Source organism: Arvicanthis niloticus, chromosome 9 (assembly GCF_011762505.2).
Source record: "Arvicanthis niloticus isolate mArvNil1 chromosome 9, mArvNil1.pat.X, whole genome shotgun sequence".
Taxonomy (NCBI): domain Eukaryota; kingdom Metazoa; phylum Chordata; class Mammalia; order Rodentia; family Muridae; genus Arvicanthis; species Arvicanthis niloticus.
Genome location: NC_047666.1, coordinates 76364553 through 76383691, shown reverse-complemented (window position 1 = coordinate 76383691; position 19139 = coordinate 76364553). Strand labels below are relative to the sequence as shown.

Here is a 19139-nt window from a genome sequence, read left to right as displayed (position 1 = left end):
GGATTAAAGGTGTGAGCCACCACTGCCCGGCCAAAGCAAACATGTAAATAGCTTTTATTTACTGAAGAACAAAGTCTAAAATACAGCCATTTTCATGTCCCCATCTTAAAAACTCAGATTTACTGTAAAAGTGCTTTATTCATCTTCAGATATATTTTGGGGGAGGAGGAAATCGATCTTTTTTTCCCCTAATGTCATTTAACAATAACACTTATCTCAAATATTTATTTGTTTTAAATGTTTTATGTTTGCATGCTTATATGCATGTGCATCACATGTGTGCAATGACTGCAGTCAGTTGAGCATGCTGGATCCAGTGGAACCTGAATTGAGGGAGATTGTGAGTTGCTGTGTCAGCACCAGTAACTGAACTGGAGTTCTCTAGAAGAGCAGCCAGTGCTCTAAACCACTGAGCCTAAAACCCTAAGTTGCCATGAAAGTCATTGCATACTGCACAATGTAGTTTAACTTAGTTTCTCTAAAACTGACATAATACTAAGGAAAACAAATTAATTTTCTTCTCAAGTAAAATCTATTACTGAGCCAGTTCTGATTCTGCAGACCCATGATAGTAGAATTTGAGATAATGAGGCAGGAGGATTGTGAGTTGGAAGTCAGCCTGGGCTCCATAGTAAGATTTTATCTTGAAAAAAACTGGATTACTGTAGTTGTTCTGTGGATATCCTGTACACTAGAAAAAAAAAATCTTGCTTCTGTGATTAGCTTATACAATTTTGACAGCACTTTTGATCACATTTGAAGGAAATTTAAAGAGAATTGAAATATTAAAAGAGAGGTATTCAGTCATTTACATTGTATGTCCTTGAGGTGGGAGCATTAAAATTTTTGAAATCCAAGTTGATTTCTAAAGACCATTAGGTACCTTTCTGAACAATTGCAGCATCGGAGATAAACTGAGCTTCATGAAGCACTAAGGTAATTTCTGGAAGGCCACAAGCACAATAAATTTAATCAGGTGGTAATAATGACTATATTTCTGGTGGAAGGAAGAAAACTAACTAAATTTGCAGTCTTCCCAGAAGGACCATATATTGCTCATAAATGTTTACAATTGAAATTCTGAAAATCAAAGAGGCCTTGGTATTACTTTAAGCGTAGAATTAAGAAAGGACAGACTGTTTGTGAAGACTATAAAAATAAAGGCCAGTTATGTTAAGTAGAGCAATTTAAATAACAAAGAAGAACAAGCTGACAAGCAGCGTCTTCAAGCTCATCAGTATTTCACACGTGTCCAAGAAAGAAAACTGTGAAACTCATGTCAACGTGGAAACAGCCATCCTAGTTTGCTTTCTGTTGAGGTGATAAACTATCATGACCAAAAGCAGCTTGGGGAGGAAAGGGTGTATTTCGCTTATGGGTCACTGAGGGAGGGCAAGGCAGGAATTTAAGGCAGAATTCAAGGAGCAGGAAGTGAAGCCAGGCCACCACAGAGGAATGCTGCCTACTGGCTTGCTCCTCTCCATGCATAGCCCAGGCTCACTTTTCCATGCATGCTCCTTCCTACGATGGGCCGTAGTCTTTCACATCAAATAAGAGTCAAGAAAATGCCCCACAGACAGAGCAACAGTTTAGTCCAGTTTCATGGACTAATCCACCAGCTGAGATTCCCTTTTCCCAGCTGACTCTAGATTTTGTCAGGTTGAGAGCTGAAGCAGACTGTGACAGTAACCATGTTGGTGTGAATAAAAATGGCCCTCATAGGCACATATATTTGAACCCATGGTCACCAGTTGGTAGAACTGTTTGGGAAGGATGGGGGGTGTTGGCTTGTTGAAGGAGTTGTCATTTGAGGGTGTTGAGCTTTGAGGTTTCAAAGTCCCACACTGTTCCTCATTAGCTATCTCTCCGCCTTCTGTTTATGGACCATGTGTAAGCTTCTAACTCCTAGAGAAGCACCATGCCTGTCTGCGTCACCATTACCATGTTGCCTCCCAGGCTAATCACGAACTAACCTTTAGGCACTGAGATCCTTCAGTTAAGCTTTCTTTTATGAGTTGCCTTGGTCATGGAGTTTTGTCAGGGCAATAGAGAAGTAACAAGTACAGTAACTATCATTTTATTTCATTGATCATTTATAGGATTTGCCACTGAAAATATAATTTATGGGTACTGAAACTTTACAACAAAAGTTGTGACATGTCAAAATTGTTGATATTATGATAAATGGTATGGTTGCTGTAGTTTTAGATCCTTAGTGTTTCTCAAAGGCCCATATGCTGAAGTGTGATCCCCAGGTTCGGACTACTTAGGATGGGGTGGAACCTTTAAATTGTAGGAGGTAGTTGGAGACATTAGATCACTAGAGTCATGGTCTTAAAGGGGTTGTCAGACCACAGGCTTGCTCATACCATAGCTTTGTGGTCTTAACAATTTATATCTAGAGCATTTCTTAGCTATTTACATTTATTTTTTTAAAAAAAAATATTTCTGCTCCTATGAAAAGTAATACCTGATGTGTTCTAAAAGACCAGGTTTAGAGAGAGAGAGGCACACTGAACACTTTCCTCTTACTCTGTGTGAAGGTTACAATGGTTCTCTACTGGTAGTGAGAGCAGTTGACTCCCTTGTATATCATCCTTTATGAAATGGGCACCTTGTCAACTTTGTTCACTGTTCTATTCATGAGCATGGGGACTTCTTTATAGAAATAACATAGAGCTTCTGGTTTGAGCCAGTGCCCTGAACAGACCTAGGGTTCTAGCTCCGTACCCAGTCCCACAACACACAGAGGAAGCTTGACTCCCTGGTGCTCTAACATGGCCAGGACCACAGGTGCACTAACACACCCAGGATCACAAGATCTAAGGAGTTTGGTCACACCAGGATTTCAGGATCCCAGAGGCAGCTTGACTCCCAGGAGCACTGACACACCCAGGATCTCAGAATCAGAGAATCACAGGATCACAGAGACAGCTGGAATCTGAGGAGTTCTGACACAATGATGATCACAGGAGGGACAGGCTCCAGTCAGAGATATCGAGGGCAGGTAGCTCTAAAGATAACCAGATGGCAAGAGGCAAGTGTAAGCAACAGAAACCAAGGTTACTTGGCATCATCAGAACCAGTTCTTCCACCATAGCAAGTCCTGGAAAGACCATCACACAAGAAAAGCAAGATTTGGATTTAAAATTGCTTATGATGATGATAGAGGATTTTAGGAAAGACATAAATAACTTTCTTTAAAAAATATAGGAGAACACGAGTAAACAGGTAGAAGCTCTTAAAAAGGAAACATAAAAATTCCTTAAAGAATTACAGGAAAACAGAACCAAAAAGGTGAAATTGAACAAAACCATCCAGGATCTAAAATTGGAAATAAAAACAATAAAGAAACCACAAAGGGAGACACCCTGGAGATAAAAAACCTAGGAAAGAGATCAGGAGTCATAGACACAAGCATCACCAAGAGAATACAAGAGAGAATCTTAGGTGCAGAAGATATTGACACAACTGTCAAAGAAAATGCAAAATCAAAAAGTTCCTAACACAAAAGATCCAGGAAATCCAAGACACAACAAGAAGATGAAACCTAAAGATAATAGGTATAGAAGAGGGGGAAGATTCCCAACATAAGGAAATATCTTCAAGAAAATTATAGAAGAAAACTTTTCTAACCTAAAGAAAAAGATGACCATGAACATACAAGAAGCCTACAGAACTCCAAATAGACTAGACCAAAAAAGAAATTTCTCCCATCCCATAATAATCAAAACACCAAATGCACAAGACAAAGAGAGAATATTAAAAGTAGTAAGGGAAAAAGATCAAGTAACATATAAAGGCAGACCTATAAGAATTACATCAGACTTCTCATCAGAGACTATAAAAGCCAGAAGATGCTGGACAGATGTCATACAGACCCTAAGAGAAAACAAATGCCAGCCCAGACTACTATACCCAGCAAAACCCTCAATTATCATAGATGGAGAAACCAAGATATTCCATGACAAAATGAAATTTACACAATATCTTTCCACAAATCCTGCCCTACAAAGGATAATAGATGAAAAACTCCAACACACAGAGAGAAACTACATACTAGAAAAAGCAAGAAAGTAATCTTCTTTCAACAAACCCCAAAGAAGATAGTCACAAAAACATAATTCCACCTCTAACAACAAAAATAACAGGAAGCAACAATAACTTTTCTTTAATATCTCTTAACATCAATGGACTCAATTCCCCAATTAAAAGACATAGACTAACAGACTGGATACATAAATAGGACCCAGCATTTTGCAGCATACAGGTAACTCACCTCAGTAACAAAAACAGACACTACCTCAGAGTAAAAGGCTGGAAAGCAATTTTCCAAGTAAATGATCCCAAGGAACAAGCTGGAGTAGCCATTCTAATATCAAATAAAATTGACTTTCAAACAAAAGTTATCAAAAAAGCTAAGGAAGGACACCTCATATCCCTCAAAGAAAAAATCTACCCAGATGAACTCTCAATTCTGAATGTCTATGCTCCAAATGCAAGGGCACCCACATTCCTAAAAGAAACTTTACTAAAGCTCAAAGCACATATTGCACTTCACACAATAATAGTGCAAGACTTCAATACCCCACTCTTAGCAATGGACAGCTCATGGAAACAGAAGCTAAACAGAGATACAGTGAAACTAACAAGTTACAAATCAAATGGATTTAACAGATATTTATAGAACATTTCATCCTAAAACAAAAGAATATACCTTCTTCTCAGAACCTCATGGTATCTTCTCCAAAATTGACCATATAATTGGTCAGAAAACAGGCCTCAACAGGTACAAGAAAGTCAAAATAATATCAGATCATCACAGACAAAGGCTAGTCTTCAATAACAACAAAAACAATGGAAAGCCTACATATACATGGAAGCTGAACAACACTCTGCTCAATGACAACTTGGTCAAGGAAGAAATAAGGAAAGAAATTAAAGACTTTTTAGAATTTAGTGAAAATGAATGCACATCATACCAAAACCTATGGGACACAATGAAAGCAGTGCTAAGAGGAAATCCTATATCTATAAGTGCCTTAAAAAAAAACTAGAAAGAGCATACACTAGCAGCTTGACAGCACACCTGAAAGCTCTAGAACAAGAAGAAACAAATACACCCAAGAGGAGTAGACAGCAGAAAATAATCAAACTCGGGGCTGAAATCAAGCAAGTAGAAACAAAAAGAACTATACAAAGAATTAACAAAACCAGAAACTGGTCCTTTGAGAAAATAAACAAGCTAGATAAACCTTTAACCAGACTAACCAGAGGGCATAGAGATAGTATTCAAATTAATAAAATCAGAAATGAAAACAGAGACATTACAATGGAAACTGAAGAAATCCAAACAATCACCATATCCTACTACAAAAGCCTATATTCAACAAAATTGGAAAATCTGGATGGAATGGACAATTTTCTAGACTGATACCAGGTGCCAAAGTTGGATCAGGATCAAATAAACTATCTAAACAGTCCAGTATATGGAAATCCATCAATGTAATCCACTACATAAACAAACTCAAAGAAAAAAAAAACATGATCATTTCATTAGATGCTGAAAAAGCATTTGACAAAATTAAACATCCCTTCATGTTAAAAGTTTTGGAAAGATCAGAAATTCAAGGCCCAATCCTAAACATAGTAAAAGCAATATACAGCAAGCCAGTAGCCAACATCAAACTAAATGGAGAGAAACTTGAGGCAATCCCACTAAAGTCAGGGACTAGACAAGGCTGCCCACTCTCTCCCTACCTATTCAATATAGTACTGGAAGTCCTAGCCAGAGCAATTAGACATCAAAAGGTGGTCAAAGGGATACAGATAGGAAATGAAGAAGTCAAAATAACACTATTTGTAGGTGATATGATAGTATACTTAAGTGACCCCAAAAATTCCACCAGAGAACTCCTAAACCTGATAAACAACTTCATCAAAGTGGCTGGATATAAAATTAACTCAAATCAGTAGCTTTTCCCTACTCAAAGGATAAACAGGCTGAAAATAAATTAAGGAAACAATATCCTTCACAATAGTCACAAACAACATAAAATACCTTGGTGTGACTCTAACCAAGCAAGTAAAAGATCTGTATGACAAGAACTTCAAGTCTCTGAAGAAAGAAATCAAAGATCTCAAAAGATGGAAAGATTCCCCATGCTCATGGATTGGCAGGATTAATAATATAGTAAAAAATGTCTATCTTGTTGAAAGTAATCTACAGATTCAATGGAATCCTAATTAAAATTCCAATTCAATTCTTCATAGAGTTAGAAAAAAATTGCAAATTCATTTGGAATAACAAAAAAATCCAGGATAGTGAAAACTATTCTCAACAATAAAAGAACTTCTGGGGGAATCACCATCCCTGACCTCAAGCTGTATTGCAGAGCAATAGTGGTACAGAGGTACAGAGACAGGCAGGAAGATCAATTGAATAGAATTAAAGACCCAGAAATGAATCCACACACCTATGGTCACTTTATCTTTGACAAAGATGTTGAAACCATCCAGTAGAAAAAAGAGCATTTTTAACAAATGAAACTGGTTCAACTGGAGATCAGCATGTAGAAGAATGCAAGTCAATCCATTCTTATGACCTTCAACAAAGTTCAAGTCCATGTGGATCAAGGACCTCTACATAAAACCAGATACACTGAAATTAATAGAGGAAAAAGTGGGGAAAAGCCTCAAACACATGGGCACAAAATAATTCCTGAACAGAACACCAGTGGCTTGTGCTCTAAGATCAAGAATTGACAAATTGGACCTCAAAATTGCAAAGCTTCTGTAAGGCAAAGGACATTGTCAATAGGAAAAGGGGGCAACCAACAGATTCAGAAACAATCTGATCCTACATCTGATACAGGGCTAATATCCAATGTATACAAAGAACTCAAGAAGTTAGACTCCAGAGAATCAAACAACCTTATTTAAAAAAAAATTGGGTACAGAGCTAAAGAATTCTCAACTGAGGAAACTCAAATGATTGTAAAGCACCTAAAGAAATGTTCAACATCCTTAATCATCAGGGAAACGCAAATCAAACGACCCTGAGATACCACCTCACACCAGTCAGAATGGCTAAGATCAAAAACTCAGGTGACAGTAGATGCTGGCGAGGATGTGGAGAAAGAGAAACACTCCTCCATTGTTGGTAGGATTACAAGCTGGTACAACCACTCTGGAAAGCAGTCTGGAAGTTCCTCAGAAAACTGGACATAGTTTTACCCGAGGACCCAGCTATACCACTCCTGGGCATATACCCAAAAGATGCTCCAACATATAATAAGGACACATGCTTCACTATGTTCATAGAAGCCTTATTTATAATAGCCAGAAGCTGGAAATAACTCAGATGTCCTTCAACAGAGGTATGGATACAAAAAATGTGGTACATTTACACAATGGAGTACTACTCAGCTATTAAAAACAATGAATTCATAAAATTCTTAGGCTAATGGCTATAACTAGAAAATATCATCCTGAGTAAGGTAACCCAATCACAAAAGAACACACATGGTATGCGCTCACTGATAAGTGGGTATTATCCCCAAATCTCAGAATACCCAAGATACAATTCTCAGACCACATGAAGTTCAACAACAACAACAACAACAACAACAACAACAACAACAAAACCAAAGTGTGGGTGCTTCGGTCCTTCTTAGTAGGGGGAACAAAATACTTAAGAGATGAAATATAGAGACAAAGTGTGGAGCAGAGACTGAAGGAAAGGCCATCCAGAGGCTTCCCCAACTGGGAATCCATCTCACATACAGTCACCAAATGCAGACACTATTGTAGATGCCAAGAAATGCATGCTGACAGGAGCCTGATATAGCTGTCTCCTGAGAGACTCTGACAGAACTTGACAAATACAGAGGCGGATGCTTGCAGTAAACAGTAAACCATTGGACTGAGAACAGGGTCTCTAATGGAGGAGTTAAAGAAAGGACTGAAGGAGGTGAAGGGGTTTGCAACCTCACAGGAAGAACAACAATGTTAACCAACCAGACCCCCTTCTCCCCCCCCACCCTAGTGCTCCCAGGGACTAAACCACCAAGCAAGGAGTACACAAGGAGGGACCCTTGGTCATACATGTAGCAGAGCAGTGGACCTTGGTACTGTGAAGGCTTGATGACCCATTGTAGGGGAATTTGAGGAGGGAAGCAGGAGTGGGTGGGTGAGTACGTAAGTGGGGGAGCACCCTCATAGAAGCAGAGGAAGGGGGATGGTATAGGGCGTTTCCAGGGAAGGGAGGGAACCAGGAAAGGGTTGAACATTTGATATGTAAATAAAGAAAATATCCACCAAAAATGCAAAAAAAAAGAAAAAGAAAAAGAAATGACATAGACAGAATAGTCATTGGAAGAATGAAGAATACACTAGGAGCTTTGCCATTAAACATGTTTTCTGTTTTTATATTTTTAACCTTTATTTATTTATTTATTTATTTATATTATTAAGACAGGGTCTCATTGTACATCTTGGCTGAATTAGAATTCACTACTTAGAGCAGGCTGGACTCGAACTCACAGAACTCCATCTGTTGTTGTTGTTGTTATTGTTATTATTATTATTATTATTATTATTATTATTATTATTAATCAACAGTACCACTGCCAGGAATTGAAATGTCACTTCTTCTCTTGCGTTGCCAGTGCCCTGGACTACTCGCTGCCTGACACTACCTGCCCTTGGGGTTTGGAGATAAGGTGGTGCAGAGTCAAAGACACAGACTCTGGGAGCAGGTGAGAAACACTGGAGCACGCTCATCTGAACACTGCTGCAAGCTCCTTTGATACCCTTCACCTGTGCTCCATTGGTCCCCAAAAGAATTTCTTCTAAACAGCAGTTCCTGATTGGTTGACATTGTCTGCACCAGCAATCCTTGTTCTCTCAGGCAGTCTTTGATTAGGTAATTCTGCAGGAGATGTTTTTGCAGCTGTGTCCCTCCACCCCTGCCTCCTGTGCTAACATAGAGGTGGCCCTGTTGTTCCTGCTACACTCTTGGCCCATCTTTCTGGGATGATATAGAAATCTGATGTTTGCTTCAGGAAGGAAAGCTTCAAGGGTAAAGCTACTGTGGGGCATTGAAGAGTCGTGGATGCGATGATTCCAACCCCAGATTGATACTGGGAACTTACAGTGGCAGCTGCACTCCGTGCACCCCAACTCAGCTATGTGCTTAGGTAAGCTCAATAACTGGCTTGCTTTTGCTTCCCTTTTACCAGCTGTGAGACTACAAACCATTTTATTGATCTCCTCACTGTTTGGTGCTTTAAGTTACTGATGATAGGGAGATAACAGCATTTATCACCTGTTTCTTTCCCACTGCACCTATTTAATAATTTAAAGTACTGTAGCCTAATGTATACAGAATGTGGTTCCTTATTAAATCTCTCTGGTGTCCCAGCCTTTGTGCAGGGTAGATATAGCTGCAGAAAACAAAACAAAGTTACTGAAAATACACAATGTCCCTTTTAGCTTCTCTGTCATTGTGATGAATGTCTAACCAAAAGCAGCTTGTGGAGGAAAAGTTTTGTTCCATGTTACATCTTCGAGTCCACAATGGACAGAAGCCAAGGCAGGAATCTGGAGGCAGGAACCAGGATTAGGCCGTGGAAGAATGCTTCTTATTGGCTCTGTCTCTGTGTCATGCTTTCTTATATAACTCCAGACTACCTGATTAGGGGTGACACCACCCTCAGTGGGCTGGGACATCCATCATCAACCATTATAAAAAAAATGAGCCACAGACAATACTCTGTTTGAGGCCCTCTCTTCCTAAGTGACTCTAGTCTGAAAATCACAGACAAGGAGTGAAAAATTTGACCAGTTATGCTTTTAGCTTAAATCTAAACTGAGGTGGTATGTAAATCAAAGACTTTCTCCTAGGTAAGTTGGTGGCATAATGTAAAGGCTCTGAAGCCTCACAGCTCAGCTTAAGTGTAAACTCTCCAGTTCCATGTCTGAAGTCTGAGGGAACTACAATGGGATGTTGTTTCCATTAGAATTTGATTAACAAAATTATGAATATTAAATGTTTTAGATAAAATGTCTTGGATAAAAACACATGCTTTGTGCATATATTTCATGTATTAGAATTGTATGGATTTAAAACAGACCTTGGATTAAAGGTTTTTAGCTCTTAACTAAGAGTGTGTGTGTGTGTGTGTGTGTGTGTGTGTGATTATATATAGGTATGTGCATGTGAATGCTAGTGCCTGTGGAGACCAGAAGATGGCACTGGATCCTCTGGAGCTGGAGTTATGGGTGTTTGTCAGCAGCTGTATTTGGGGTTTGTGGATTGACCATGGTGGTCCTCTGCAAGAGCAACGAAAGTTCTCAACCACTGAGCCACCTCTCCGGCCTCTGAGTATTTTAATTTACGTGAATCACACCACTAGCGATTTGTGAACTATAACAGTCAAAAAATTGTTTTATCAACATGCAAATTAGAGTCACATTTTTTTTCTTCCTTCCCTGTGTCCCTGTGTGGCAATAAAATATTATGGCTTTAGCTTTTTCAGCAACATGGAGGGAAATTTGAAGAAACGTAAGCTCATTAGTGTGGAGGTTTCAGTTGGTCTTTGTGATATTCCTCTGCCTAGACTTTAGACACACAGCCAGCCCTGGAACTGTCAACAATGCCTGAACTAGAAGCAGATCCGGGAGAAATTTCTAAACAGCTCTCTTTTGGCCTCATTATGTTATATTCCACACCACTATATTGCACACTGAGGTGCCACCTAACATTTATTTTTATGATGAAACATCTCATACTATATATAAAAGAAATCACATGTGAGAAATCTGTTATCTGATGGAAATGACAGAGCACTGGGATTTTTGCTTAAAGCAGGTAATTGGAAGATTCTGTAGATGAAACCTGACAAAATATCAAAGTTCAAGCAAACTGTGCGATTTGGGTTGGGAGTATTTCAAGACATCACACAGGGAATAAAAGTCGCGTCTAACAGCATGAAATTGTATCATTAAGGCACACTCATCCCTTCCTTGGCAGATTAGTATATGCAGTTATGAATATTAATCTAGCCAGATTTAAGCAACGCTGATGGTGACATAAATAGTCTTCTAACGGGATAAGAATGGTGTTATTTTTCTGCTGTCAGTGGCGGCTCTCATTACATTTGTGTTTCTTTCAGTTTCTGAGTAGGTCTGTGGGTGTGCATGTGATGACCTCCATAGGTCTCTCTTAAACTGTTTTCTTAAGAAACCAAGTGGTCTGTTGAGCTGAGTGCATTAGTCATCCCTGGGTGCTGTAGCCAGATAATGCCATAAGTACCATATATTGAGTGTGTTTAAACCACAGTGGCCAAGAGGTTTAAGTTCAAGAGGAGCATCTGCCTAAAATGTAGTCAGTTGCCTTTAGTCTGTATTCCAACAGAGATTCGGGAAGGAAAAAGAGAGAAGGGAAATCTACCTTTTCTTAAGTGACTATTGATTTAATAAGAACCCTGCTCTCTGATTCCTTCTAAATCTAAATTCACACCATTTGACTATCTCCCAATCCTGTCCCTTGAAGGTCAAGACTTCAATTTTGACATATGGGGTATATGAGACCATCGTCCAGTCTATCACCCTAAGGTTGCAGTTACAAGTTCATGTTATTGTTTCTGTCGGGCTTATTAAGGAATTTTATGACAATATTTTATCTTGTTTTAATAACTATGCTGAAATAAACACCTGCTCATTAAGCTAAGTAATTCCAACTTGTCAGCAAGCCATCATGATAGAGCTATGGTCCTGAAAGGTGTCAATGTACCAAATTGAACCCCACGTTCGGAAAGTCTTACCTTCCGGGACAATTTTCCTGGAGTGTCCCTGTTTTTCTGAAGATGAAGTTGAATGACAGATTTATTTTTCTGAAATATTTTGTGGCTCCCTAGATAATGATCCCTGGAGAGGAAGAAGGAGAAGCATAATCATATTTTTACAAAATACTACACACTGTGTAAAAGCATGCTTCCCTGGTGATTTCATTGCCTTGTTGGCTTAAAACTTGGTCTGATACAGTCTGGTAATGGTAAGTTGTGAGTGTAAACATGCATACGTGTTTATCCATACATATGTGTATATATATATATATATATATATGTGTGTGTGTGTGTATGTATATATACATATATACATATACAAATATATATATTTGTGTAATATGTAGAAATGAATGCTGAAACTGTATGCATCTCTAGCTATATATGACAAAATACTGTAATTTTTAATGCATGAAGGTAGAAAATTATAAATTTTCTACTTACTATTTCTATTAATTATAAATGGACATATTAAATTAAAGGATACTCTATATGTGGTCAGAGTTGGTTTCAGCCAGCCACCTCAACATGCTCCGGGGTGGGCTAATTGATGCCATGATGTCTGTGGGGACCATTTTATCCAGGAAGCAGCATGATGTTGTGGAAACAGTGTTTGTTTTGCAGACGTATTTACCAGTTCTATTGCATCAGCTATGGCAATTAAACTCAACTATCTCGAGTTAAATGCCATCTTCCTTAAAACTGATATATTAATATCTAGATCAAAAGATTAACAAGAAAATTTTGTTTAATTGATTTCCTTATTATTAATACACTTTTAGGTGTCTGCTTGCATCCTAATGAGAGAGAGACAGAAAAAGTGTGGCTTTAGGTGGGTGGAGTATTGAAAAGGTTCTCTGAGGAGCTGCGAGAGGGGGAAACCACAATCAGAATATATTGTAATAAAATCTATTTTCAATAAAAAAGAAAGAAAATTAAATATAAGCCCTCATTTTGTATTTTGGGTGTATGGATCTGCATTGATTTTTTCTGTCTCTCAACATTTTTCCCTGTAAATATATTTTCCAATTTAAATTACATGATGGGTAAAATTAACTTCCAGTTTAAAATGTGCTATATTAAATAAAAATGGACCCGCCTGTGAAATGAAGGATTGCTGCTGTCTCTCAATATCAATTTTGACAACATGTTGAAATAATACTCCATGCATATATTAAATATATGTGAGATAAATGCAACACTGAAGTGTTTTCCAATTTGTTATTATGATCTGCAAAATACATTTTAAAATCGTGTGACCTTTTATTAGCTCCCACTGTTCTAAAGGAAACGAAAGAAAGGATAAAGAAAGCATTGGAGGAGAGAAGAAAAGATGATGGTCTGAGAGAGGCCAGGAGAGGAAGGCTCTCTGGGGGAAGCACCTTCACTGTAACCAATGCTGAGGAAGAGTACAGAGACACACTGCCATCTAAATTAAATGTAAACATAGATGATGTTTTCAAAGGAGGCTTCTAGTTACTATGGAACTTCTTTTTCTTTCTTTCTTTTTTTTAATGTATTTTTAAAAATTCTTTTGAGTCCAACATTCTCCATTGCAGCTGTCAATTCTATTACCTTTGGCTCCCAGTTATTAAAAGGGATGGATGGTGTTAATGTATTCAGCTCAGAGGATCCTGGCTAAATACAAAAATACATGACAGATTACCAAAAAAGAAAAAGAAAATTTCATGTAGTCATGTGGGGCCTTTATACTGATAGCTTATTAAGTATCTACGACAATCTGTTTCTGACAGTGTAAACAAGAACAGTGTTCTGTTAACATGTTCTAAATTATCTACAAGTTTAAAAATATTATTTATTTTGATTTATGTGTATGAGTATTTTATCTGCATATATATTTGTACATCAGCATATCTGTACACCATGGGATTGCTGGGTACCCATGGAAGCCAGAAGAGGGCATCAAATCCTCTGGAACTAGAGTTGCAGATGGTTGTGAGCCACCATGTGCATGTTGGGAATTGAACCCGGAACCTTTAGAAGAGTAGCCTTGTGCACTTAACCACTGAGCCATCTCTCCAGCCCCTCTTTATTATCTTTTTATTGAGAATCTATAATTGTCATCCATATATCTAACTGCTACATTACTTTAGATTTAGTTTAGTATATGGTTTTCACAACCTAGTGTTGAGCTGTTCAGTACAGTGGCCATTGGACACCCACTGCCATTTGTGTCCTAAGGTGGACTAAATTACGATTCACAAGGTGCTGAGAAAGTTTGCCAAAGGGCACAATATGAAATATCTCTGTAACAACTAACTACGCGCTGACGTAATATTTCTGCCTGTTTCTTCATAAAACAAAAGAGCTAGAAATGAGGCACAGCAGTTGAAAGCAGCTGCGAGTATTCCAAAGGACCTGAGTTTGGTTCTTGGCACTCACATCAGGAGGCTCACAATAGCCTATAACTGCAGCTCTAGGCATTCAGCCCCTGGCTCTAACCTCCACCATCACCAGGATACAGTAGTGGGTACATGCACACAGATAAACGATACACATAATATCACAGAGACACAGAAATAAATGATAAAGTGAATATTTTTAAATGTATAAATATATTTCTACATTTGCTTCTTTTTCTATTTTTTGTGACTTGAAATAAACAATATTAGGCCGTGGGATGTTTCTTTGGATCATATTAGGCTAGAAACGATGAAGATAAGTCTAAGGCAGGCATGAAAGAACACTTAAGTAGCTCTGTGGAGTAGTGCAGACGAGAAAGAAGACAATCCATTGCTGTTTGGGGATTCTAGGGCCCAGAGAGAAATAGGAAGTTTAGTGTATCAAGAGAGAGGAAGGCATAGTATGGCAACAGAGGTAGGCATTATAGAGAAGGTGTGAGTACCAAGGAAACTGGCCATGTTGGCAACGTCACATCATAGAGTGTGAGCACTGAAATCACAATGTCAGCTTGGATGTCTAGATTTCAGGTAGCTCTGTTTGGCTTAAGTCTTGATAATTATGTATAAAACTATGTTTTCAACTAATCAGATATCTAGGATACAGGTGTAAGTTTCTTCCTTTTTCTTCTTCGTGTTTACCGGCTTATCAAAACATCTAAACATTCATTATTTACTCTCCCAGTGAATCCTTGATCCTAGCTGTCTGCTACTTGCTATGCTGGATCCAGCTAAGCACATAAGTGACGTTTAAGATGAACACTGAAAGGTTAAATACATGTACATAATTACCCTGTTTCCTGCTCACGAATACCTCATGTTCTTTGAAAGTATTTGATGGCACTATTTATGTAAATAGGAATAATAAATAAATATAATGTCAAAACAATATGCAAATATTTATATTTGTGGTTTGGGAAAAAGGATAATAGCAGATGTACAGGTGTGAGTATTGATTCTCATTATACTGGGTACACCTTGTAAATCTACATTTGCAAGGGTGCTGTCTTTGAAATAAACATATACCACCATTTTGTAGGATAGAAAGTTTCAAAGGGTTAATTTCTTTTTATTATTTTGAGACAAGATCTGTGTGGTCCCTTTGAGAAATGTTCCTATCAAGTGGATTGTTTGAGTACTTGGTCCTTGGTTAGTACTCTGTTCAGAAAGGCTTGGGAAGCTGTAGGATGTGGATCCTTATTGTAGGAAGTATGTCACTGGGGTGGGCTTTGAGACCAGACTCTCCCTCCCTCCCTCCCTCCCTCCCTCCCTCCCTCCCTCCCTCCCTTCCTCCCTCCCTTTGTCCCTCTCTGCCTCCCTCCCTCCTTCCCTCTTTCCTTTCCTCCCTTTGTCCTCTCTTTCTCTCTCCCTTTCTCCCTCCCTCCCTCCCTCCCTCCCTCCCTCCCTCCCTCCCTCCCTTCCTCCCTCCCTTTGTCCCTCTCTGCCTCCCTCCCTCCTTCCCTCTCTCCTTTCCTCCCTTTGTCCTCTTTTTCTCTCTCTCCCTTTCTCCCTCCCTCCCTCCATCCCTCCATCCTGCCCTTCCTCCCTCCCTCCTTCCTTCCCTCTGTCCCTCCCTCCTTCCCTCTGTCCCTCTCTCTTTCTCTCCCTCCCTCTCTCTGTCCTCCCTGGATGTGATGAATATGGGATGAGCCAGCTTCCTGTTCCTGTATCCATGCTTTCTCTGATTATTGCCATGTCTTCTTTTCCATAGCAGACTCCTTTTCTAGAAACATCCATGAAAATATATCTTTTCCTCTTTAAGATGATTTTGCTTGGGGTATTTTATCACAGCAACAGAAAATTAACTAATACAGTCTCCATTTGAAGACAAATCTGCTCTCAAACTCGTGGGAGTCCTTGGGCCTCAACAATTCAATGTGCTGGGGTTACATAAGCCACACAACTAAAAGTTTATTCTCACATTTAAAAAAAAAAGTGGTTATGGGTTGCAATATGACTCAGTGTGAAATGGTCTTTTAGCAATCTGGGGGGCAGGGTCAATATCCAGTACCCCAGCAAAAGAAACATCCATGAGTATACCATGAAATGTTGGTGTAATACTGGAAGAACTGTATCACTTTGATTTTATGACTACTGAGAGCCAGGGCTACTGACTGCTTTCGGAAATCTGGGGTGTGGGAGAAGATTCAGCGATGTAGCTGGACTTTTAACACTTCCTCTAAGTAGGTCATTTATATAAGGTGAATATAGCAAAATGTTAAAATATTAAGGTGATAGTTAATATTGATCGTCACCTTGCCTGGATGTAAAATCACCGAAAAGAAGTTTCTGGCAGGCCTGAGAAGTATTTTGTTGCTTCTGTTAATTGAAGTGGGAAACCCTTCCTAAATGTGGGTGGGTGGGTGGGACCACTGCATGAGCTGGGTCTCAGACTGTGTAGAAAAGCAGCAAGTGTTAGCCAAGTGCAAGCGTTCATTGCCTTCCACTTCCTGACTGCAGGCGTGACCTCATGCTCCGGCACCTCAGCTCCCACCGCCATCAGACTGTGTCCCATGTCACTGTGAGCTGAAGCATATTACTTCTTTAAATTTCCCCTTGTAAGGTGTTTTGTCACAGCTGGCAGAGCACAGATAAAAACAAATGGGTGCTTCTGCAAACTAGTGCTACTTAGTTACTGTTATTTCTCTTTCAGTGGAACATGAATAGTAATGTTAAATGCCTTAACGCAACGATACAGTAACGGGTTAAATTCCAAACCCTGGGCTGACAAGCATGGGTTAGTTAGCAAAGGCAGTCAGGGATTTGAATAGAAGTACTTCCATGGGGCGTAAGTCGATATCAGCAGCTTTTACTCAGTGGGAAAGTGGACAAAATAGATTTTTATTTGTGCACTCAAATGCTCTGTTTTTCTGATTATTTCCGTCTAATAAAAAGTAACTATTCATCATATTCTTTGTTCCAATATGCCTTTATTTCTTAGTTCAAAGAGCATACACACTATATTTAGTTTAAAATAAAACCAACTAAATACAGTAAAAACTATTATCTCAGAGAAATATTTATCATCTCAGTGAAAACTCATTTGCAACACCTTTGCTATTTATTAACACAGCCACAACAATTAAGTTATAACAAGGCAATCTACAGGAATGGAGTTACCGACAACACAGAGCCAATAAACACATTCGTGATGCTAACAATTTGTATCCTCTACAAAATTATATACCAGGGGTTCTCCTCAGCCTACAGAATATTGCAGTTCCTCCCCCAGGAGAACAGGCAGAGATTTGATTTTATCTCAAGGTTTTATTTATTTCTCCAGCTTAATCTCGAGAGAAGAGAAACACACTGTAGACCTTACTAATCGAAAACATTCAAGAACCAGGACTAAAGTCGCACATTAAACCCTTACCAAGGTTGAGTTACTATGGAATGCCAACGTTCTCTCACAAACGATTTATTTTAAGATCAGAAAACCAGGCTATTTCAACATCAAGAAATAGAAAGTGATTTGATAATTACTAGCCTTGGTAAATAGTGATTTAAAGTAGCAGAAGTAACTTGGTATCAGTGTATAGGCTGTTACATCTCTAAGTATAATTAATGTGGCTCTACTCAGAGTTAATTTCTTACATCTTTTTCTAAATGCCCTCCAATGGGTTTGTGGCTCTCTTTACCATGTCTGTAGGTTAATGGCGAGTCTCCCAGTTAATGTCTTTCAGATCTCGAGCTGAAGTATGCTTTGGTTCTTACATGCAGCTCACGGCACTAACTCCAAGCAACCTGTGCTGTTCAACTTGACTGGAAATCAAATGCAAGTCTGTTGTATGTTATTATATTTCGTCAGCTAATTATTATAAAGAGCTACTACAGTTAATTTTAAAATTTAGAAAAAGCCCTGGGAATGAACTGAAAACTAAAGCAACTCAAGATGCTTCTATCTGGTGAGGTAAAAATATGTTCTCAGCTATAGGATAGGTCTTGGTGATAACTTGTTCCTGTCCATGCTATGACACCCTGGGAGCTGAGGAATTAAGGTGCTTAACCAAGGTTCAAAATGTGTAACACAGTTTTTACAGGTGGTAAAAATGATCAATTCATTTGTTTGCTAAATAAAATTATCAGTTTTGTTGAGGAGACAAACCTTACACACCAAGATTTCCTAAAACCCAGTGCTTACTATTTACTGGCTACTAATACGATATATTAGCTTAAACTGTATGCAACTTAGTCTTTTCCTTATTGGAGGCTACTGGTTTGAATTTGCTTTGAATACAAGATAATCATACTGTGCAAGCAAATGCTTAATGCTCAAACACATACAAATGCTCTAAGACTAACTGAAAGTATTTTTTAGGGAAAGATGTCAAGATTGTTTAAAGTTATAACTAAGGTGATTTAATTTATTTATTTTGACACAGGGCATCATGCAGCTCAAGCTGGCCTTAAATTTGCTATGTAGCTGAGAGTGACCCTGAACTCCTGATCCTCAGGTTCCACCTCTCAAGTGTGCAATAGGCCTGACTGAGATTTAATTTTTAAATAGAAATTTCTTATTGCGAGATGGGGCTGGAGAGAGGACTCAGCAGTTAACAGTGGCTGCTCTTGCAGAGGCCCCGGCTTCACTACCCAGCGCCAACATGGTGGTTCACAATCCTCTGTAACTCCAGTTTCAGGGAACCAGATGCTGTCTTTTGGGTTTCAAGGACACCTGCACCCAAGTGCACAGCTCTACCTCCACACAAATATTTACATCCTTTCTGTAAGGAGATAAAAAGAGGCTTTCTGGTGGGAAGCCCGGTCAATCTAATCAATGTTGATGCTGAATAAAGAGATAGATGCCGCCATATTCATTCAAATTTAAAGATATATTACTGCTCAAACCAAGGCTTCTAGTTACTATAGGATT

General features: G+C 38.8%; 1 protein-coding gene across 9 annotated transcripts in view; it reads right to left on the bottom strand.

The window, feature by feature from the left end:
- The window catches only part of Pik3c2g (phosphatidylinositol-4-phosphate 3-kinase catalytic subunit type 2 gamma), a 340028-nt gene that overhangs the window by 266146 nt on the left and 54743 nt on the right, over positions 1-19139 (bottom strand). For all 9 annotated transcript variants that reach the window (XR_013112697.1, XM_076940719.1, XM_076940715.1 and 6 more), the window contains one exon: positions 11829-11931. Coding sequence is in view for 8 of the 9 variants with exons in the window: in XM_076940719.1 (XP_076796834.1) it covers positions 11829-11931 (103 nt within the window). In the remaining variant the exon portion in view is untranslated. The remainder of the gene's footprint in view (positions 1-11828; positions 11932-19139) is intronic.